Here is an 18,290-nt window from a genome sequence, read left to right as displayed (position 1 = left end):
GGGCACTGAAATGTGATATTCATGTAATTTTCACTCATCTCTAAATATTACTCTTTTTAAAATTTTTTTCTAATCACTTAAAACTGTAAACACAATTCTTAGATCAGGACCCTACAAAACAGAAAGCAAGCTGACTAGACTCCTAGAGTTCATTCCCGAGCTCTGTTTTCCGGGTAGTTTTCAATGTTCTTTCAATGTCCCTCTTTGGAAACCCAAAACAGGGCAAAAGGTTCAGAGATCTGATGCCATTAAAAAAAAAATTAGGACACTGTTGAAGAGCATATAAATTTAGAGTAAAAGTTTCTTGCATTTCCACTTAATGGATGAGGCAAGATACTTTCCTAGTCTATGATGTTCTCTCTGAAGTTTCATGGTACATCTCTTGGCTGTAGGATTATAAGACTGAAGGAAAACCCTATTCTCATTTTCTGACTTCTCTCATCTCTCCTTTGAGTCTTAATCTTTCAAAATGGAAAGGTCTTAATCTTCTGAATTGTCGTATCTCCTTGATCATGCCAGCTGCTTTTCACAGGATCTTGCCCTACTCTCATATCTTTCTTAAAAGGTGTACCATTGAGAATTACAGGCAGAATTCAAGATACAGACATCAAAGTTTCATATATGTACAGGATGACACTGTTACTTTTCATTAGCCTTTCTGGCCAAAAGCATAAATTCTTCAATGACACTCTTCATCTCTTTTTTAAGTTTTATAACTGATAGTTTAGAGCTCATCACCTCAAAGAAATACTTTTTAACTCTTTTCCTTCAAATATACTTTCTTAACTTACCTATGACCAAATTTACTACTCTTTGTTTCATATAACTTTAAGAGAGCTTCTGGAAGTATATTCCCAGTGGCTTTTTATTACTACAGAGCTTAATATTACTAGTAAATTAAAACATTTCACATCTTTCTTTTTGCTAAATTTAAGATCCAAATTAGCCTCAGATACTTCTGGAAGTCTGTCTCCACTTTTACCATTCCCCATGATTTATTCTCCAAGCCAGGCTTCAACAATACGTGAACTGTAAACTTGCAGATGTTCAAGCTGGATTTAGAAAAGGCGGAGGAACCAGAGATCAAATTGCCAACACCCGGTGGATCATCGAAAACACAAGAGTTCCAGAAAAACATCTATTTCTGCTTTATTGACTATGCCAAAGCCTTTGACTGTGTGGATCACATCAAACTGTGGAAAATTCTTAAAGAGATGGGAATACCAGACCACCTGACCTGCCTCTTGAGAAATCTGTATGTAGGTCAGGAAGCAACAGTTAGAACTAGACATGGAACAACAGACTGCTTTCCAAATAGGAGAAGGAGTATGTCAAGGCTGTATGTTGTCACCCTGCTTATTTAACTTCTATGCAGAGTACATCATGAGAAAGGCTGGGCTGGATGAAGCACAAGCTGGAATCAAGATTGCCAGGAGAAATATCAATAACCTCAGATATGCAGATGACACCACCCTTATGGCAGAAAGTGAAGAGGAACTAAAACCCCTCTTGATGAAAGTGAAAGAGAAGAGTGGAAAAGTTGGCTTAAAACATTCAGAAAACTAAGATCATGGCATCTGGTCCCATCACTTCATGGGAAATAGATGGGGAAACAGTGGAAACAGTGACAGACTTTCTTTTTTTGGGCTCCAAAATCACTGCGGATGGTGACTGCAGCCATGAAATTAAAAAATGCTTACTCCTTGAAAGCAAAGTTATGACCAACCTAGACAGCATATTAAAAAGCAGAGACATTACTTTTCCAACAAAGGTCCGTCTAGTCAAGGCTATGGTTTTTCCAGTAGTCATGTACAGATGTGAGAGTTGGACTATAAAGAAAGCTGAGTGCCAAAGAACTGATGCTTTTGAACTGTGCTGTTGGAGAAGACTCTTGAGAGTCTCTTGGACTGCAAGGAGATCCAACCAGTCCATCCTAAAGGAGATCAGTCCTGAATATTCATGGAGGGACTGATGCTGAAGCTGAAACTCCAATACTTTGGCCACCTGATTCGAAGAACTGACTCATTTGAAAAGACTGATACTGGGAAAGATCGCAGTGGCAACCCACTCCAGTACTCTTGCCTGGAAAATCCCATGGATGGAGGAGCCTGGTGGGCTGCAGTCCATGGGGTTGCTAAGAGTCGGACACGACTGAAGCAACTTAGCAGCAGCAGCAGCAGGGAAAGATCGAAGGTGGAAGGAGAAGGGGATGACAGAGGATAAGATGGTTGGATGGCATTACTGATTCAATGGACATAAGTTTGAGTTCACTCCGGGAGTCGGTGACGGACAGGAAGACCTGGCGTACTGCAGTCCATGGGGTTGCAAAGAATCAGGTACAACTGAGTGAATGAACTGAACTGAACTGATGGTTTACTCCCTACTTAACTAGCCTTTAGGAAACCCACAACACTTTAAATTCCAGTTTAACCTTTAAAAAAAACTACTTTGTCACAACTTTAGAAATCAGATTCACTGGCTTCCTCTAAGTCTACTTTAAGCCTCTGAATCAAACTCCAGAAGCCAGAAAAATTTCTCTTCTAGACATCCTGCCAGTCTTCTGTTTATAAAATTTAGCATCAATTAAACTGATTATTACCACACTTACTCCATTTCAGGCTAGAGCCCAAAGACTCACACACTCTCCCCCTCACTATTTTCTTAGTTGTACATTACTAGTTTTTATCCATCTCATACTCGGCATTTTGTCTAGTATCAACATCCCATTAAATTTACCTATCAGCTTCTCCTGATCTGGTAAAGTAGCTTCGAATTCTACTCCTAATAACAAAAATGTTAACATCACCTAAGAAACATACTTCACTTTTGGTTTGTGATTTATAAGGACGTCTACAATTTGTGGAGGGCTGTCCACAAGATTTTCCAAAACAGCAAAAAAAAAAAAAAAAAAAAAAATCCTCCCCACAAATCTTTCATCTAAAAACAAAAACTAACACATAACATACAAATAGAGAACAAAACTTCACTTTGGAGGAAGAACAGAGTTAGACTTCTGGATTCATTTCAAATCCTAGGTCTACTGTTAATACACATGTGCTCATGGGCAAGTAATTCTGAATGTGAAGAATGAATGATGTAATAATAAAAAAGAACACAATACAGGTTCATAGTTGTCACACAGTAACTAATAAGTTAAATGTCTAACTGGGGGCCCTGGTGGCTCAGCAGCAAAGAACTTGCCAGCCAATTCAGGAGATAGGGGTTCAATCCCTGGGTGAGGAAGATAACCTCGAGGAGGGAATGACAACCCACCCCAGTATTCTTGCCTGGGAAATCCCATGGACAGTAGGCTAGAGTCCGTGGGGTCACAGAAGAGTTGGACACGACTTAGTGACGAAACTATAACAATAAATGCTTAACTATAGGCTAAAGATAGCTATTACTATCTATTGTTTAAGAGAAACTGGACCTTCTTCAATCTGAATACCTATCAGGATAACCTTGAGGGTTTCTGGGAGAGGCTGTCCCATCTCCCTCTCATTAAAGGATACTAAGGACAGTGGCTTCTCATTTACTGTTTATGCCTATTCATTACTCCCCTCTTAACTATTAGTCTAGGTAAGGGGAAGGTAATAATTATCAAGCACAACTCTCATAATAACCTTATGACCTAGGGATTACTTGCTCTACTTTAAGACAAAGAAAAAAGTTCAAAACCTGGACTGCTGGCTCAGAAAAGCAAGTAAACTGAACTGCTGCTACCACTTTTAATTTCTGTTGCTCTCAGTCCTTTACTTCTCTCCTTCTGACACTTTTCCACAATTACTTTTATAGGAAAGTTGGTCCATCATTGATATCACCACTAAATTATGGAACTTTCCCTGTCATTTGGTGAACTAATCAAAACACATCTTGGATATTCAGTTCGTCTTGGCTATTTTTGTAGCACTTTCATTCATTCTACCTTTTTTACGTTGTTAGATTTTGAAAATTTAAGACATCTCATTTAAAACATACTAAGGGAACTTCCCTTGTAGCCCAGTGGTTAAGACCACGGCAGGGGGTGAGAGTTCGATGCCTGGTGGAGGAATTAAGATCCCACACGTTCTGGGCATGACAAAAGAATATTTTTTAATTAAAAAAAAAAAAGCACAATAAGAATTTAATTTAAAATGAATGATATCTTTTCACACAGAATATAGCAACTTGCAATATATTTGTAAATATGCTACATTTATAACACTCTATTTTAAATACTGACTGTTACAATCAAACAAGGAATCTCAAAAGTATTATAAGTATCATAAAAATAGTATTACTAAGTCTTCTTAATACGACAGTATGATAAATGTTAAAAATCGCAAGAAAGGAGAAAGGAAGTAAGACTGCCAGTGAGTGTATGTGGCTTCATGAAGGGCAAAAGTACGCTACAAACATGACATTTGTCTCTAAAAAATGTTAAGTGCACACACAGATAAAACAAACAGAAGAAAATTTAAACAAACGTTGGTTCTAGAGGGCTAAGCGGTGGATATACTGATCATTATTCTTTCAACTCTTTTGAATTTTGAAAATTGCTGCAGTTAAAAGTTGGAAAAAGAAAAGGCTTTAAAGATAAGAGTGGACTTCAGTCATATTATGAAGTGACAGAAGTCAAATGAAAGCAATAAAAAATAAAGATGAAAGAGTAAAATTTAGTGTGGAAACATGTCAGAAGCAGGAAAGATGACTTCAAAAGAAGTAATAAATAGGGGGAAATACTAAAATTTGCAATGTATGTGAAAACCTAAGAACACTTACAACGACAAATCCTGAAAAACCATGAGAAATTCATTCAATCAACACATTTATTCAAAGCCCATAATGTCCTGTATTAGACACTGTGAATGCTATAATAATATAAAATGCATGAATGCTTTGTCTTTTAAAGAATTTATAATCCAGGTGGGGGAGAGAGGGCATTCAGTGAAGGAAGTAAAAGAAAAAAGTGACAAAGCTATTTATGTATTCTGGGGTAGCTACTGGGTAGACTTAGTTTTCTAAATCTGTGGGATTTAGTTTGCTCTTTCATTAAAATGGCAATCACTATAAGAGAGCACTACTTGATTAACTTTAAGGTCATTTTTCATTCTAAACATCTTTATTTTGCATCCATACGTTAATTAAATGCATCTCCATCTGGAAATTTGCCTTATTAAGACCGCCAACTTCAAAATCTGACATGACTCTGAAGAGTCTTAAGGTTACTTTCAACATCCCCACTTTCAGACTGTCCCAAGATGAGTTATTACAAGCATGAAAAGTTGTGACAACATAAGAAAGGTACAGAGTAATCCTAAGCAAGACTGTAAATCCAAAGCAAGACTGATTACAATATCACCCTAAGAAATCTTTTATGAAAATATTTTTATAAAGAGTTCTAGCATCTCCCTTCTAAATCATCCTCCTCCCAAATGTACAATTTTATTTCTAGTCCCCATCTGCCCATTCCACCTCTGACCCCAACTTTGGTCACAACTGCTGCTGCTAAGCTGCTTCAGTCGTGTCCAACTCTGTGTGACCCTACGGACAGCAGCCCACCTAGAGAACCCCGTGGCTCCTCTGTCCACGGGATTCTCTAGGCAAGAACGCGGGAGTGGGCTGCCATTTCCCTCTCCTTGGTCACAACTACACCCTACTTTATGGCTTCAAGGCACAGCTTGCTATAGGACCGCATTTCCCATTTCCTTGTTCCTTTGTTTTGATTCTTTTACAACTGCCGTCATATATGCCTCATCTTACACCTACTATTGTTTTTCAAGGTAGAGAGAAATCTCAGGGAAGAAATTTGACTTTGGGGACTTCCCTGGTGGTCCAGTGGTTAAGAATCTGCCTGCCAACGCAGGGGATACAGGTTCGATCCCTGGTCGGGGAAGATTCCACATGCCATGGCGCAACGAAGCCTGTGCGACACAACTACCAGGCCCGCTTCGCCCTAGAGCCTGTGCTCCACAAGAGAAGCCATGGCAATGAGAAGCCCATGCGCCACAGTTTACAGAGAGCAGGTCCTGCTCACCACACTAGAGAAAGCCTGGACGCAGCAATGAAGACTCAGCACAGCCAAAAAAAAGGTCACTTTGTACAATGATCAATATAAGTGACTAGTCACAAAAAGATCTGAGATACCAAGGTGTGTGTGCATGCCCACTGAGTCATGTCTGACTCTTGTGACCCCATGGACTATAGCCTGCCAGGCTCCTTTGTCCATGGGATTTCCCAGGCAAGAATACTGGAGTGGGTTGCCATTTCCTTTGCCAGGGGATCTTCCTGACCCAGGGATTGATCTCCTGTCTCTTGCATCTCCTGCATCGGCAGGTGGGTTCTTTACCTGCTGAGCCAGTGGGGAAAGCCAAAGTATAGCCATAGGAAAGGAAAACTATGGAAGGTTCAACTATGTTAATACTGGAGAAGTTCACAGTAGGAAAATGTCTACAGAAGGAAAACCTTAACTTGGATGTAATTTAAAAATCCCAACAGACGTGCTGGAATTCACAACTTCTGAGTTACCTCACCAACAGGGCCCAGAAGCTGCTCTCCTAGATCCTAAGGTTCTTCCTCCACTCCCCCATCAAAAAAACAAAAATTTCAACCTTAGACTGTATCAAAGGAAGGAACAGACATAAAATGTGACTGGTTAAAAACTGATTACCTAGGTAAAGAGCTTTTTGTTGTATGCGCAGCAACTGTGCAAGTCCAGGATTACCAGCAGCTGGGCACCTGTAGCGTGAGGCAGCGGAAGAGGTACCCGCTCGGCCGGCAGACCCAGCAGGATTCCAACGTGAAGAGCCCAGGCTGCGGACTCAACACTCCTGGAGCCGCAGCTTCGATTCATCCTGACTAGAGGGCACTGCATCCTACCCAGCCTTCAGGGTCCCCATCTAAAAGCCACAGGACTGTTCTGAGGATCAACTAAGGTTAATACACACCTGCACACACAAAGTATACAAATCGCAGTCTCTATCACTGTTATTAGCAAAGGGCACTAAATAGGAATGAAAGGTGAGAGTAAGAAGGACTCTCTTAGAGAAAAATACATTCACCAGTTTCCCACAAAGCTTTTCATAGATACTTAGTTAATTTTCATGGCAACAAAGAACGGCCTCATAGAGCGCAGATACATGGGAGCTACAATTCACTACAGTTCAACACTGACTAAGAGGGCCTGGTGATAGCAAACCGCAAGCTAGAGTCCAAGCAGGGCTTTCCAGAACTGGGCTCCGAGGCCCAAAGAGCACAGACCAGTCTCTAGAACTTATGTGTGTCTGCATGTGCGGCACATGGCTGCGGTTTTCAGATGTTCAAGAACACACCTCTTGCAGGGCTTCCTTCTATGGACACCAGAGACAGTAGGACCGTATTTCATCTATATCAATCATGTCTGCTTTCCCAATCCTAGCTCTCACATCCACTATAATGAACCACCACAGCTTTAAAACAATTTCATGCAAAAAAAAAAAAAAAGAGTTTCCCTCATGGCTTAGACAGTAAAGAATCTGCCTGCAATGGAGACGTGGGTTTGATCCCTGGGTTGGAAAGATCTGGTGGAGAAGAGAATGGCTACCCACTCCAGCATTCTTGCCTGGAGAATTCCATGGACAAAATAGCCTGGCGGGCTACAGTCAATAGGGTCCAAAGAGTTGGACTCGAATGAAGTGACTGAGCATGCACACACACGTGTAAATAATATTTTTTCTTTAAATATTTCAAAATCTCCGAACTGTCTCTATGGTCAACTTAAAACACGTAAATGAATGTTCATTCTTGTATCTCTTCATTACAACATTTAGAACTGTTTTCTTAAATTTGACTAATTCTACAATAAAATGCAACTGCTCCCAAAATAAGACACAGAATCTATTAAAAGCTTATAAAAATAACTACCAAGAAAGGAAATTTAAAAGTGAGGTTCTGATTTTTATTTTAATTTAAAAAGTTGTTAAACTAATTCAATTTAAACTTTTTTTCTTAACCACTAGGGGGTACATTTGGTCATTTCCCCTTACTAGACAGGAAAGAAAATCTTAATCTTTCATCTAAGAACATCACAAGCCATTAAATAATTGCTTGAAAGTTAAAAGCAGCAAGGGTGAACTGCTCACTAATCTTCAGCTATTAGCCATTAGAATGCCACTCAGTACACTTAAGACTCAGTCTAAAGCTAACTGCACATTTTACCCTGTGAAGATCTATTTATTCACTCTCGACCAGGGCTTATTCTACTTATTGTAGTCAACATATTACCCCGGAGTTTAAGAAAGTAAAATGCTAGAGGAAAGAAATACCATGGTTTAATTGTTTAATACTGTGGCTTCAAAAACTAACAAAATAAGAGAAAAAAATTAAAAGAGAAACCTCAATAGCAGCAAAAGTAATGCAGCACTAAAAAAATGTTTTGGGTACCATGACAAAGCTATTAAACTTATAAATAAAAACTATAAAATGCAGAGACAGAGGGAGTCATTTAGCTCGTGACAGTCTTCCCAGGTGGTGCTAGTGGTAAACTGCCCGCCCACCAATGCGGGAGACAGAGACGCAGGTTTGAATCCTGGGTCAGGAAGACCCCCTGGAGGAGGGTGTGGCAACCACTGCAGTATGACTGCCCAGAGAATCCCAAGGACAGAGCCCATGGGGTCAGAGCGTAGAACACTAAGCAACCTAGCATGCACACAGGCACTGTAAATCAAATCTATCTTTCTCGGAGAAAACCTGGTGATATTCAAGAGGGCTATAAAATTGTTTCTTGCCTTTGACCAAGTAATTTGTGAATACACAAGTAATTCCTGCTAAATACATCCTAGCAATGTTATTTATAGTAGAGAAAAATCGCGACCAATCTAAATGCCCTGTAAGCAAGAAATAAACCATAGTATACTAACACAATGAAATACGATATATTTAATAAAAACCTCATGAAAATGTACACTATGTTAATGCTCAAAGGTATATGATAGCAAGCTAAAAAAAAAAAAATCACACACACACAAAGCCACAGAATAGAGTCACACTATTTAAAAAGGCAAATGAAGATCATAGACCAGAAGCTAGAAGAACATGAATAGGATCTGATGGTCACTGGATTCCTGATTCTATGACAGTAAACTGAACATAAAATAATTTTGAGAGGAGAAAATAACTGAATCCTCAGGATTCTTTAGACTGTCTCTCAGTATACATAGTGAGCTAGATATAGGACATGGACTTCACAGGATATGTAAAGACTATACTCCATAAATTACACTTACCCTGAAGATAAACTTGATTCATCCCTACACCTATGAATATTGTATAATACTGCAACAATGATAAATACTGTACTTTCTCTCTAGTGAAGGCAAAATATCCTCCAAGGGGAATACATTATAAGCAGTGTGTATTGGCTCAGCCGGTAAAGAATCTGTCTGCAATGCAGGAGACCCAGGTTCGATCCCTGGGTCAGGAAGATCCCCTGGAGAAGAAAATGGCAATCCACTCCAGGATTCTTGCCTGGGAAATCCCATGGGCAGAGAGTTGGGACACAACTTAGGTGGGACTAAACCACCACCACCATATTAACAGGCAAATATGATAATCTCTATTTTACAGATGGAAAAAGAAACTGATGGAAATGGTTATCAATGACCTGCCCAGTTAATCCAACTCCAGATTTCCTAACCTAAAATCACTGCAGATGGTGATTGCAGCCATCAAATTACAAGATGCTTACTTCTTGGAAGCAAAGCTATGACCAACCTAGACAGCATATTAAAAAGCAGAGACATTACTTTGTCAACAAAGGTCCATCTAGTCAACACTATGGTTTTTCCAGTAGTCATGTATGGATGTGAGAGTTGGACAATAAAGAAAGCTGAGCGCCAAAGAATTGATGCTTTTGAACTGTGGTGTGGAGAAGACTCTTGAGAGTCCCTTGGACTGCAAGGACATCCAACCAGTCCATCCTAAAGGAGATCAGTCCTGGGTGTTCATTGGTAGGACTGATTTTGAAGCTGAAACTCCAATACTTTGGCCACATCATGTGAAGAGCTGACTCATTTGAAAAGACCCTGATGCTGGGAAAGATTGAGGGCAAGAGGAGAAGGGGACAACAGAGGATGAGATGGTTGGATGGCATCACCGACTCAATGTACATGGGTTTGGGTGAACTCCCGGAGTTGGTAATAGACAGGGAGGCATGGAGTGCTGCGGTTCATGGGGTTGCAAAGACTCGGACACGACTAAGCGACTGAACTGAAAAGTATCTTCAGGAAATAATCATTTATAATAATTATTATAATATTTATAATTTTAATATATTTCAATGTATGTATAAATTATTATAAATAATCATTTCTAATTATTCCCATGTCACAATTCCAGTTCCAATTTTAAAAATAAGACTTTTTCCATTTTTCTGACAGTGTACAGAAGACTGTCTTCCTTAACAAACGTGGAATGATGAGAAAAAATTATTAATTCCCTGATTGATGTAAAGAAAGTTTAGACTGTTTATTGTTTTTCTCCTTTGAGAGGCAAAGAGAAGAAATGTTAAAGTATACTTTAAATTCCCTAAACCAATTAGTCAAATTTTAGGGAAAAAGTGCTACAAGTACATCTTTGTACTGGTCTGAGATTTGCTACCACTGAACAAGATGTGAATGCAGCTGGCCACACTGAAGAAATCCAAACATCTCAGAACTCAAACATGATCTGTCTTGTGTGTTTTATTCCTGCATCTGTGAGAATGAAAAGGCCAAAAGGACTCCCCGAAATTAATCAAGAGTTTACTATTTTAAAAGTTTTAAAAGTAGCTACCTAAAAGGACCTGTTGAGGAAACAAAATTACCTAACCAGAAGAACACCTGTAAATTTCACTCATACTCATGTTTGAAGTCCATCTCAAATGTCACTTCCTCACTGCAGCTTTCCCTGAAGACTCCAATCCACAGATGTTTCCTCCTTTGTGCTTCAGAGCACTTTGGACATACATCTTTTATAACATCACATTCTGATAATGTCATAAATTTATGACCTTTGAGTTTCCTAGGAGGCAGGTATATTTTTGTCTCTACAGGCACTAGTTATACGATACACAATTGCTGTTAAGTTTAAAGACCAAACAAGTTTTAAAGGCTAGTTACTACAATATTTAACGGAAAAACCAGTGTGCTTGTTAGACTAGCTCTCTCTTCCACTTGGAAGTACTGTTTTGTTTTTTTTCAGTCAGAACTCTCAGAGTGAAAGCGTCTTGCACTGCAAGGTACCAAAGTTACAGTACTGAAGCGCTGTTAACCTGCGTGAAATTTAAAGATCTTTAGATATTTTTAGAGATCCAATTTTTTAAACAGAAACTGTAAAATGCCATGAAAAATTTAACAGCTTTAGTGCCCTAAAATAAGCTCAAAATTCACAACTATAGTAAAGCTAGTAGCAATAAAATTAACACCAGCTTAAAAAATTTAAACTTAGTAAATAAACCTATTTATAGATTGTAAAAGTCTGCTGAACGACTATTTGAATTGTTAAAATTATTAACGGTTTCAAAGACTTTTCTCGCTCCCCAAAGGGTCAGTTTTAGCCATCTAAAATAACTGCGTAGGTATACTGTCCTGCCCTACGCCGAAAAGCAGGTTACTTATGTCTCTTTTACAAAGTAGTTAAACTGAAAGCCTTGGGTTTAAGATCGTTAAGAGATCACAAAGTTTTCAAGGTCTGCCCTAAGAAGAAGAAAACGTCGCCTTCTCCTGTCGCCGGCTCCTTTAAAGTGTTCAAAACCGTCTTAGAGAACTGAACAGTGGGATCTTACATATATACATATTTTTTTTTTTTGCATACTAAAAACTTTTTTTTTTACACTTAAAAGGTTAAGACGTGAACGGTCTCAACCATCACAGCAACTCTTTATTAAATGCAATTCACACGGTTCTGGGTGTAAAAACTCCACAAATAAGGAAGCGACTCCTAATCGTGAGGTTAAAAATTAACACCCCACCCCCAAGTCCTAGAAAGCACAAGACCTCATAACCGACCAGGGTTCCAGAAAAGTAGAAAATCTAGGAAGCCAGGAGATTAAAGAGTTCCTGCAAGACCTAGCGGGGGCCCCTTCCTCGGCGCGAACACACCCTCTTACCCGTGGAGCGCTCGCCGACCCGCACGCAGCTCTCCGCCGCGCGCAGCACACCGTCCCCGGTTCACTCACTCACTCACACACACCTGCTCGCTCAACCTGGTCCCGCCGGACCTGAGACGCGCCGAGGCCCACCGAATCCTCCACAACCCACCCCCGCCGCTCACCGAGGCCCTTCCGGACCCGCCTCCGACCCACGGCCCCGCACTGCTGAGCGGGGGACCCCGACCGCAACCCCGGGCCCACGGCGGCTACGCCCCCTTCCCCTCGGACCCCGGCTCCCCCCAGGGCAGGGTGAGGCGGGTGTTGTCCGCCGGGCCGCGCCCACCTTGCACTCGTCGCTCTTCTTCTCGTCCTCGCAGAAGTTGACGGGCGCCAGGCCAGGCAGGTAGAAAGCGGCGCCCCGACGCGGGCCCGGGGCCGCCCCCAGCAGAAGCAGCGACAGCAGCAACCACCACCGAGGGGGACACGGCGCCGGCAGCCTGGCGCTCATGACGGCTGTCTTGGGGAAAGGGCGGCCGAGCCGCGGGGCGGAAGACAGGGAAGGAGGGACGGGGGGGAGGCTCGGAGATGACGAGCAGGCCGCCCGGGCTGAAGGAGGCCGGCCCCGCGACGGAGAGTTCCGGTGGCGCTAGGAGACGCCGAGGGTTCCGCAACAGAAACCGACCCGGACCTCTTCGGCGCATGCGCGAGGCCGCCCGCACATGCTCCGTGCGAGTGGCCGCGAGCGCCCCGGGGAGTTTCCGGGAGGGAGCGGCGAGGAAATCCACTTTCCATGTTTTCGGCGGGCCAGCACGGGAGATGTTCCAGCGTCCGCATTCCGATTCCAAATTCCGATCTGTAGCCCCCTTGGGGCGTCGGGGAGCGTGTCTCTCTCGACAGGCGCCCCAGGCTTGCTGCCTTGCCTCATTTTCCCACTGTTTTCCTCGCCTCAGTGCCTGAGGCACACCAACCCCCGTTACGGACTTGTAATATTACACAAAGTACTTGCTGATGAAGCTGAGTTGGCGGAGGGAAGGAGAAGTTTGGGAGGCGGTTAGGTGCAGGATAAGGAAGAAAAGAGGGGAGAAACCAGCCCCCCATCTTCAAGTAGCTACTCAGAGGTGTTTGCAGGGTCCGGTTCCCAGCATTGGATGCAGTGGCTCCTTGCGTGGGACAGTTTGTTTTTTTGCATAGTGTTTGCATAGACTGGATAAGACTCCCTTTAAGGGTGAGTGGAAATGAGGTGGGGAGGAAAACGGGACTAGGCAGGTAGGGGAACATAAGGTTGACATGTCTTTACAAAGGAAGACATGGGCATACCTTTGAGCCCAGTGAGAAATGTAGTTCGTGCAAAATAGAAATCTGGTATGATCATAGTTGAGCAAATTTCTGTCACTTTTCCTATTGAAGTGATGCGCTGTCTGTGCTAGTGGTGCACGACGTACATGTGTGTGTTTGTGTGGTACATTGTTCCAGGAGAAACGCTTTTGGTGACAAAGGAAAACACAACATGGAAGTTTCAAGTTTTATTCAAGGACCTTACTGAGGAACATAGCATAGAAAAACCCCCTCTCAGATAGCTCTGAAGAACCGGTCTCAAGAGGTAAGGGAGGAGACAGGATGTATATGAGTTTTTTGGCTGGAACAAAATAGCTAGGCCAATATCAAAAGGTTACTGCTAATCACAAAGAACAGACATCTCTATGTATGAGCGGATGCAAGCATCTGAGTTCAGTAAAATTATTCCTTAGATATGCATCTTAACTATCCAGGGCCAGGCTCCAAAGCACAACATATTGTTTTTTCTCCATCCTGAATTCCCCTCAGGGTGCACTGTTGTTGGGTGACTGCAGTAGCAAATGGCTTGATCCTTGTAGAACTGGGGGTCACAGTTTTTGTTTATGAAGTCCATTCCTCTGATGTTTAACTTTCAATCAAATCTGCAGAAGAAGGCATCTATTTAGACAACATAGCAAGGAATTAACCCAGACGTACCCCCAGCTCAGAATTCAAGAATGGGCAAGTTTGCTAAGAGGGATAATTCATAAAAGTGTGGAGCCCCGTGCAACACTATCTAAATTCTTGTGAGTATCTGCACGTTTCCCCCCTGGAAATTTTATAACATTTATTAAATTTTCAAAGGAATCTGTGACCCAGCAAAAGGCTAAGAACCACTGATCTATATTCTGTGGGGATAACCGGAACAATGGAAGAATGAACTGCAGCTTTGGGACACTACTATCCAGTTACATGCACCTTGAGCAAATTAATTTATCAAATTCCAGGTAATAGGGAGAACTGGGAAGTAGAGAGAAAACATTGTCCATCTTCTTTAGATGGTTGAGAAGATTAAGGGAGGATGGGAGAGAGGGCGGGAATATACCTTAAGCGCAGGGCAGAGGAAAGAGAAAAGGGAGCCATTTTTATAAGGAAAGCTGGGGTTGGGGGAGGAGGTGAGTAGAAGGCTGAGGTGTCTTGAGCGGTGGGATCCTGTCTAGGTCACTTCTCCCTGGAGCAAATCAGTTGACATATTTGTTGAACTTATTTGGGCTGGTGAAAAGAGTTCCATACTTGAAGTCATAGAGATTTACAATATACTAAGAGAAAGCAAATGTTCTCTACATTTAGAAAGGGGCAAAAAAATGAACATTTATTGTCCACTATCTTCTGTTTATCTGGTGCCACTAAATACTTATCTCCACTATTTCACTGGCCCCATCCCAACCTTTTCCTCCTGTTTTACGTATCACCTGCTTCTCAAGCCCCAAACCTAGAAGATAACCTAAATTTCTTCTTCCGTCATTCACCACATACATCCTTCAACAAGTTGTGTTCGCTGGGCCGCTGAAGTACACGAAATCCTTTCAATACTTTCCAAATCCACAGCTACACTCTAGACCAAGCTAAAATCTCAGTTCTCTCGGACTAGTACTTCCTGCAGTAGCCTCTCAGAGTCCACTCTTGACAATAGCGACCTCATAAAATCTTTAAATCACTCAATTCCACTCTTCTGCTTAACCCTGACACTCCAAAACACTTTTCGCTACCTGGCATTAACGTGGTTATTTGTGGACTGCCTCATTCCCCACCCCTCACCCCCGTTAGCTTACACCCCGGGAACCTACAGTAGCGTCTAGAACACGAGGGAGGAGCTAGTAACAGGAGAACTCGACTGGAATTGGTACTAGCCAGACCACATCAATTGTAGATCTGAATTGACAGTCACAGACTTTCACCACCTGATGCGATCAGCCAACTCATTGGAAAAGACCCTGCTGCTGGGAAAGATTGAAGGCAGAAGGGGAAGACAGAGGATGAGATGGTTGGATGGCATCACCAATTCAATGGACATAAGTTTGAGCAAGCTCGGGGAGATGGTGAAGGACAGGGAACACTGGCGTGCTGCAGTTCATGGGATAGCAAAAAGTCGGACACGACTTTTTGAGCCACTGAAAAACAACAGACTTTCAGCGCTGACATAAACCTGACGTTGTCCACACGCGTTTATTCTCCTCCATTCACAGAGGAAAGAAAGGGGACCGGCTGACGGCTCGCCGTCAAATGGTTACTGGAGACCCAGCCCGCAGGAGTGGGGGTGTCTAAGGCGGTTCTTCTAGCTTCCCTACGCACGTTACTACCTCTGTCCTCCGAGCTCAGCATTAGCAAAAACCCGGAAAAGGGAAGCCTCCCTCTATAGCAATGGTCTCCGGGCTCGAGACGCAATCTGGCCCGCCCACTGCGCGGATTGCGCGTGCGCACGCCCAGCAGCCAGCCGCACCTCGCCAACTCCTACCCGAGCGACCTCGTCCCCGCTTCCGCCTTCACAGTTCAGACACGTCACCCCGCGAGGCCTGGCCTGGTGGGCGCGGCCGGGGCGTTGCTCAGCCGCGGGGCGGGGCTTAGCCGCGGGGCGGAGCTCACTCCTCACTTCCGCATCCGGTCTGGCCGGGCTTCTCGCGTTTACCTAGCGCAGGTGCGCCTGCCAGGTACCTTGGGACTGGTGTGGGAAAATCGCCCCGTTCGTCATCCAGGCCGCAAAGTGGAGTCCCTTCCTTGCAGGCGCTTGCTCTCTGGCCGCTGCCACGCAGAAAGGCTGAGTAGGGAATTCTTGATCAGAAATTCTTGATAAGAAATGAAGTTTTCCTTCCATCCTTCCCTGGGCTGTGACCCTCACCTTCCTCCCAAGACAACTAATATTTCTGACTCTGCTCTAACACTTAGGATTTTTCTCCTTTACTCTGGTACAGGTAGCTTTTGCCAACTCTGATGCGAGGCTGTTTGACAGCCTGGAGTTTGGTTCTTCCACTCTTTTTTTGCCAAAGTTATTTGGACAGTATGTTTTTCTGCAATTCCCAGGACTTCTATGTCTACTCGCAAATGAAATAGAGGATCTTAGTTGAACCATGAGTAATTTTTAAGTCTGTGTTCAGTTCAGTTCAGTCGCTCAGTCGTTTCCGACTCTTCGCGACCCCATGAATCGCAGCACTCCAGGCCTCCCTGTCCATCACCAACTCCCGGAGTTCAAGCAGACTCACGTCCATCGAGACAGTGACGCCATCCAGCCACCTTATCCTCTGCCGTCCCCTTCTCCTCCTGCCCCCAATCCCTCCCAGCATCAGAGTCTTTTCCAATGAGTCAACTCTTCGCATGAGGTGGCCAAAGTACTGGAGCTTCAGCTTTAGCATCATTCCTTCCAAAGAACACCCAGGGCTGATCTCCTTCAGAATGGACTGGTTGGATCTTCTTGCAGTCCAAGGGACTCTCAAGAGTCTTCTCCAACACCACAGTTCAAAAGCATCAATTCTTCGGCACTCAGCCTTCTTCACAGTCCAACTCTCACATCCATACATGACCACAGGAAAAACCATAGCCTTGACTAGACGGACCTTAGTCGGCAAAGTAATGTCTCTGCTTTTGAATATACTATCTAGGTTGGTCATAACTTTTCTTCCAAGTCTATATACATCCCAAATATTCTATGGGACTTGCGTATGTTTTACCTGGCAGCCTTACTTCGGTGTCATGTTGCAGGAGAGGCAGTTGTGCCCTGCTCGTTGTGTGCCTGTAGAAATTTTTTATAAGATAAAAATCACCTCATTGCCATTCCATTTCTGATATAAAATTGTGATAGGGACAAAAAGTCACCCATTGTGCTCTTCCCTCCCAGTCTGAACATTGCAACTTGGAAATAAAATTGACCTTGAGGCTGTAAACACAACTCATGGTAGTTCAGAGCCAAGATATCTGAAGTTTTAAGGTGAAAAGTGGTTCCCAGGACAACATAACTTGATCTGTAGGCTAAAAGTAGGCATTGTACCAGAAGAAGGATTATTTAGCCGGCAGAACCTGGAAGAATGAAAGCTGCAGAGGCAAACACTGAAGTATAAAGACTCCACATCTGAAGTGGTTGTGTGTCTGTGATGTAAATGGAGGTATTCTAATCACATATAGCCAGTTCGACTTGCTCTGAATTTATGTCCCAACCAAATTTCTGCTTACAATGTAGCTTGTCGTGTAGTTTGCTTACAGAGAGAGAATGTTTGCTGGATTCAGGTAGCTGGTCTTCTCTGGAATTACTGTTGTTAACTTTATTGAGGCATATTTTTTTACATGCAATTCACTCACTTTAAGTATACAAATTAATGAGTTTTAGCAAATTTATCAGCCATCATCACCATAATATAGGTTTAGAACATCATCCCAAACAAGAAGACCTTTAACATTTAATCCCTCTTTCTACATATAGCTTCAGGGACCACTAATCTACTTTTAGTCTATAATTGAGCCTTTTCTGACTCCTCTGGGTTTTTTTTTTAATTATTAATTAATCATTTCATTTCAGTGTCTGTGGCTAATGTAATTTCACCCTAGAGATAAGTCTGTTTTTAGTGTCCTGACAAGTAAATAGTCTCAGGCTGTTGGATTATTCCACTTGGGGAATCCAGTGTCAATGCCCTCCAATCAAAGACCACCAGGAGGAACACACCAGGGCCTATGTCTGTCACTGTTGAGTTTAGTTCAGTTCAGTTCAGTTCAGTTCAGTCGCTTAGTCGTGTCCGACTCTTTGTGACCCCATGAATCGCAGCACGCCAGGCCTCCCTGTCCATCACCATCTCCTGGAGTTCACTCAGACTCACGTCCATCGAGTCCGTGATGCCATCCAGCCATCTCATCCTCTGTCGTCCCCTTCTCCTCCTGCCCCAAATCC

The 18,290-nt window shown here is 42.8% G+C and overlaps 1 protein-coding gene and 1 long non-coding RNA gene across 2 annotated transcripts in view; both read right to left on the bottom strand.

Annotated features, from left to right (window-relative positions):
• Nucleotides 1-12,733, bottom strand: part of TM9SF2 (transmembrane 9 superfamily member 2) — a 50,041-nt gene extending 37,308 nt beyond the window's left edge. Inside the window, exon 1 of the mRNA XM_004012221.5 lies at nucleotides 12,429-12,733. Within this exon, the coding sequence (XP_004012270.1) occupies nucleotides 12,429-12,593 (165 nt within the window). The 5' untranslated portion in view covers nucleotides 12,594-12,733. The remainder of the gene's footprint in view (nucleotides 1-12,428) is intronic.
• Nucleotides 12,734-13,595: 862 nt separating this feature from the next.
• On the bottom strand, nucleotides 13,596-15,949 carry LOC114116703 (uncharacterized). Its single transcript, XR_003590549.3, has 2 exons — nucleotides 15,861-15,949; nucleotides 13,596-14,022 (listed from the first exon to the last, which is right to left on the bottom strand). It is a non-coding gene; the product is annotated as an uncharacterized LOC114116703 (long non-coding RNA).
• Between the last annotated feature and the right edge of the window lie 2,341 nt (nucleotides 15,950-18,290).

This window comes from Ovis aries, chromosome 10 (assembly GCF_016772045.2).
Source record: "Ovis aries strain OAR_USU_Benz2616 breed Rambouillet chromosome 10, ARS-UI_Ramb_v3.0, whole genome shotgun sequence".
Lineage (NCBI taxonomy): Eukaryota > Metazoa > Chordata > Mammalia > Artiodactyla > Bovidae > Ovis > Ovis aries.
The sequence above is the reverse complement of the archived record's forward strand: the minus strand, read 5'-3'. Positions and strand labels throughout refer to the sequence as shown.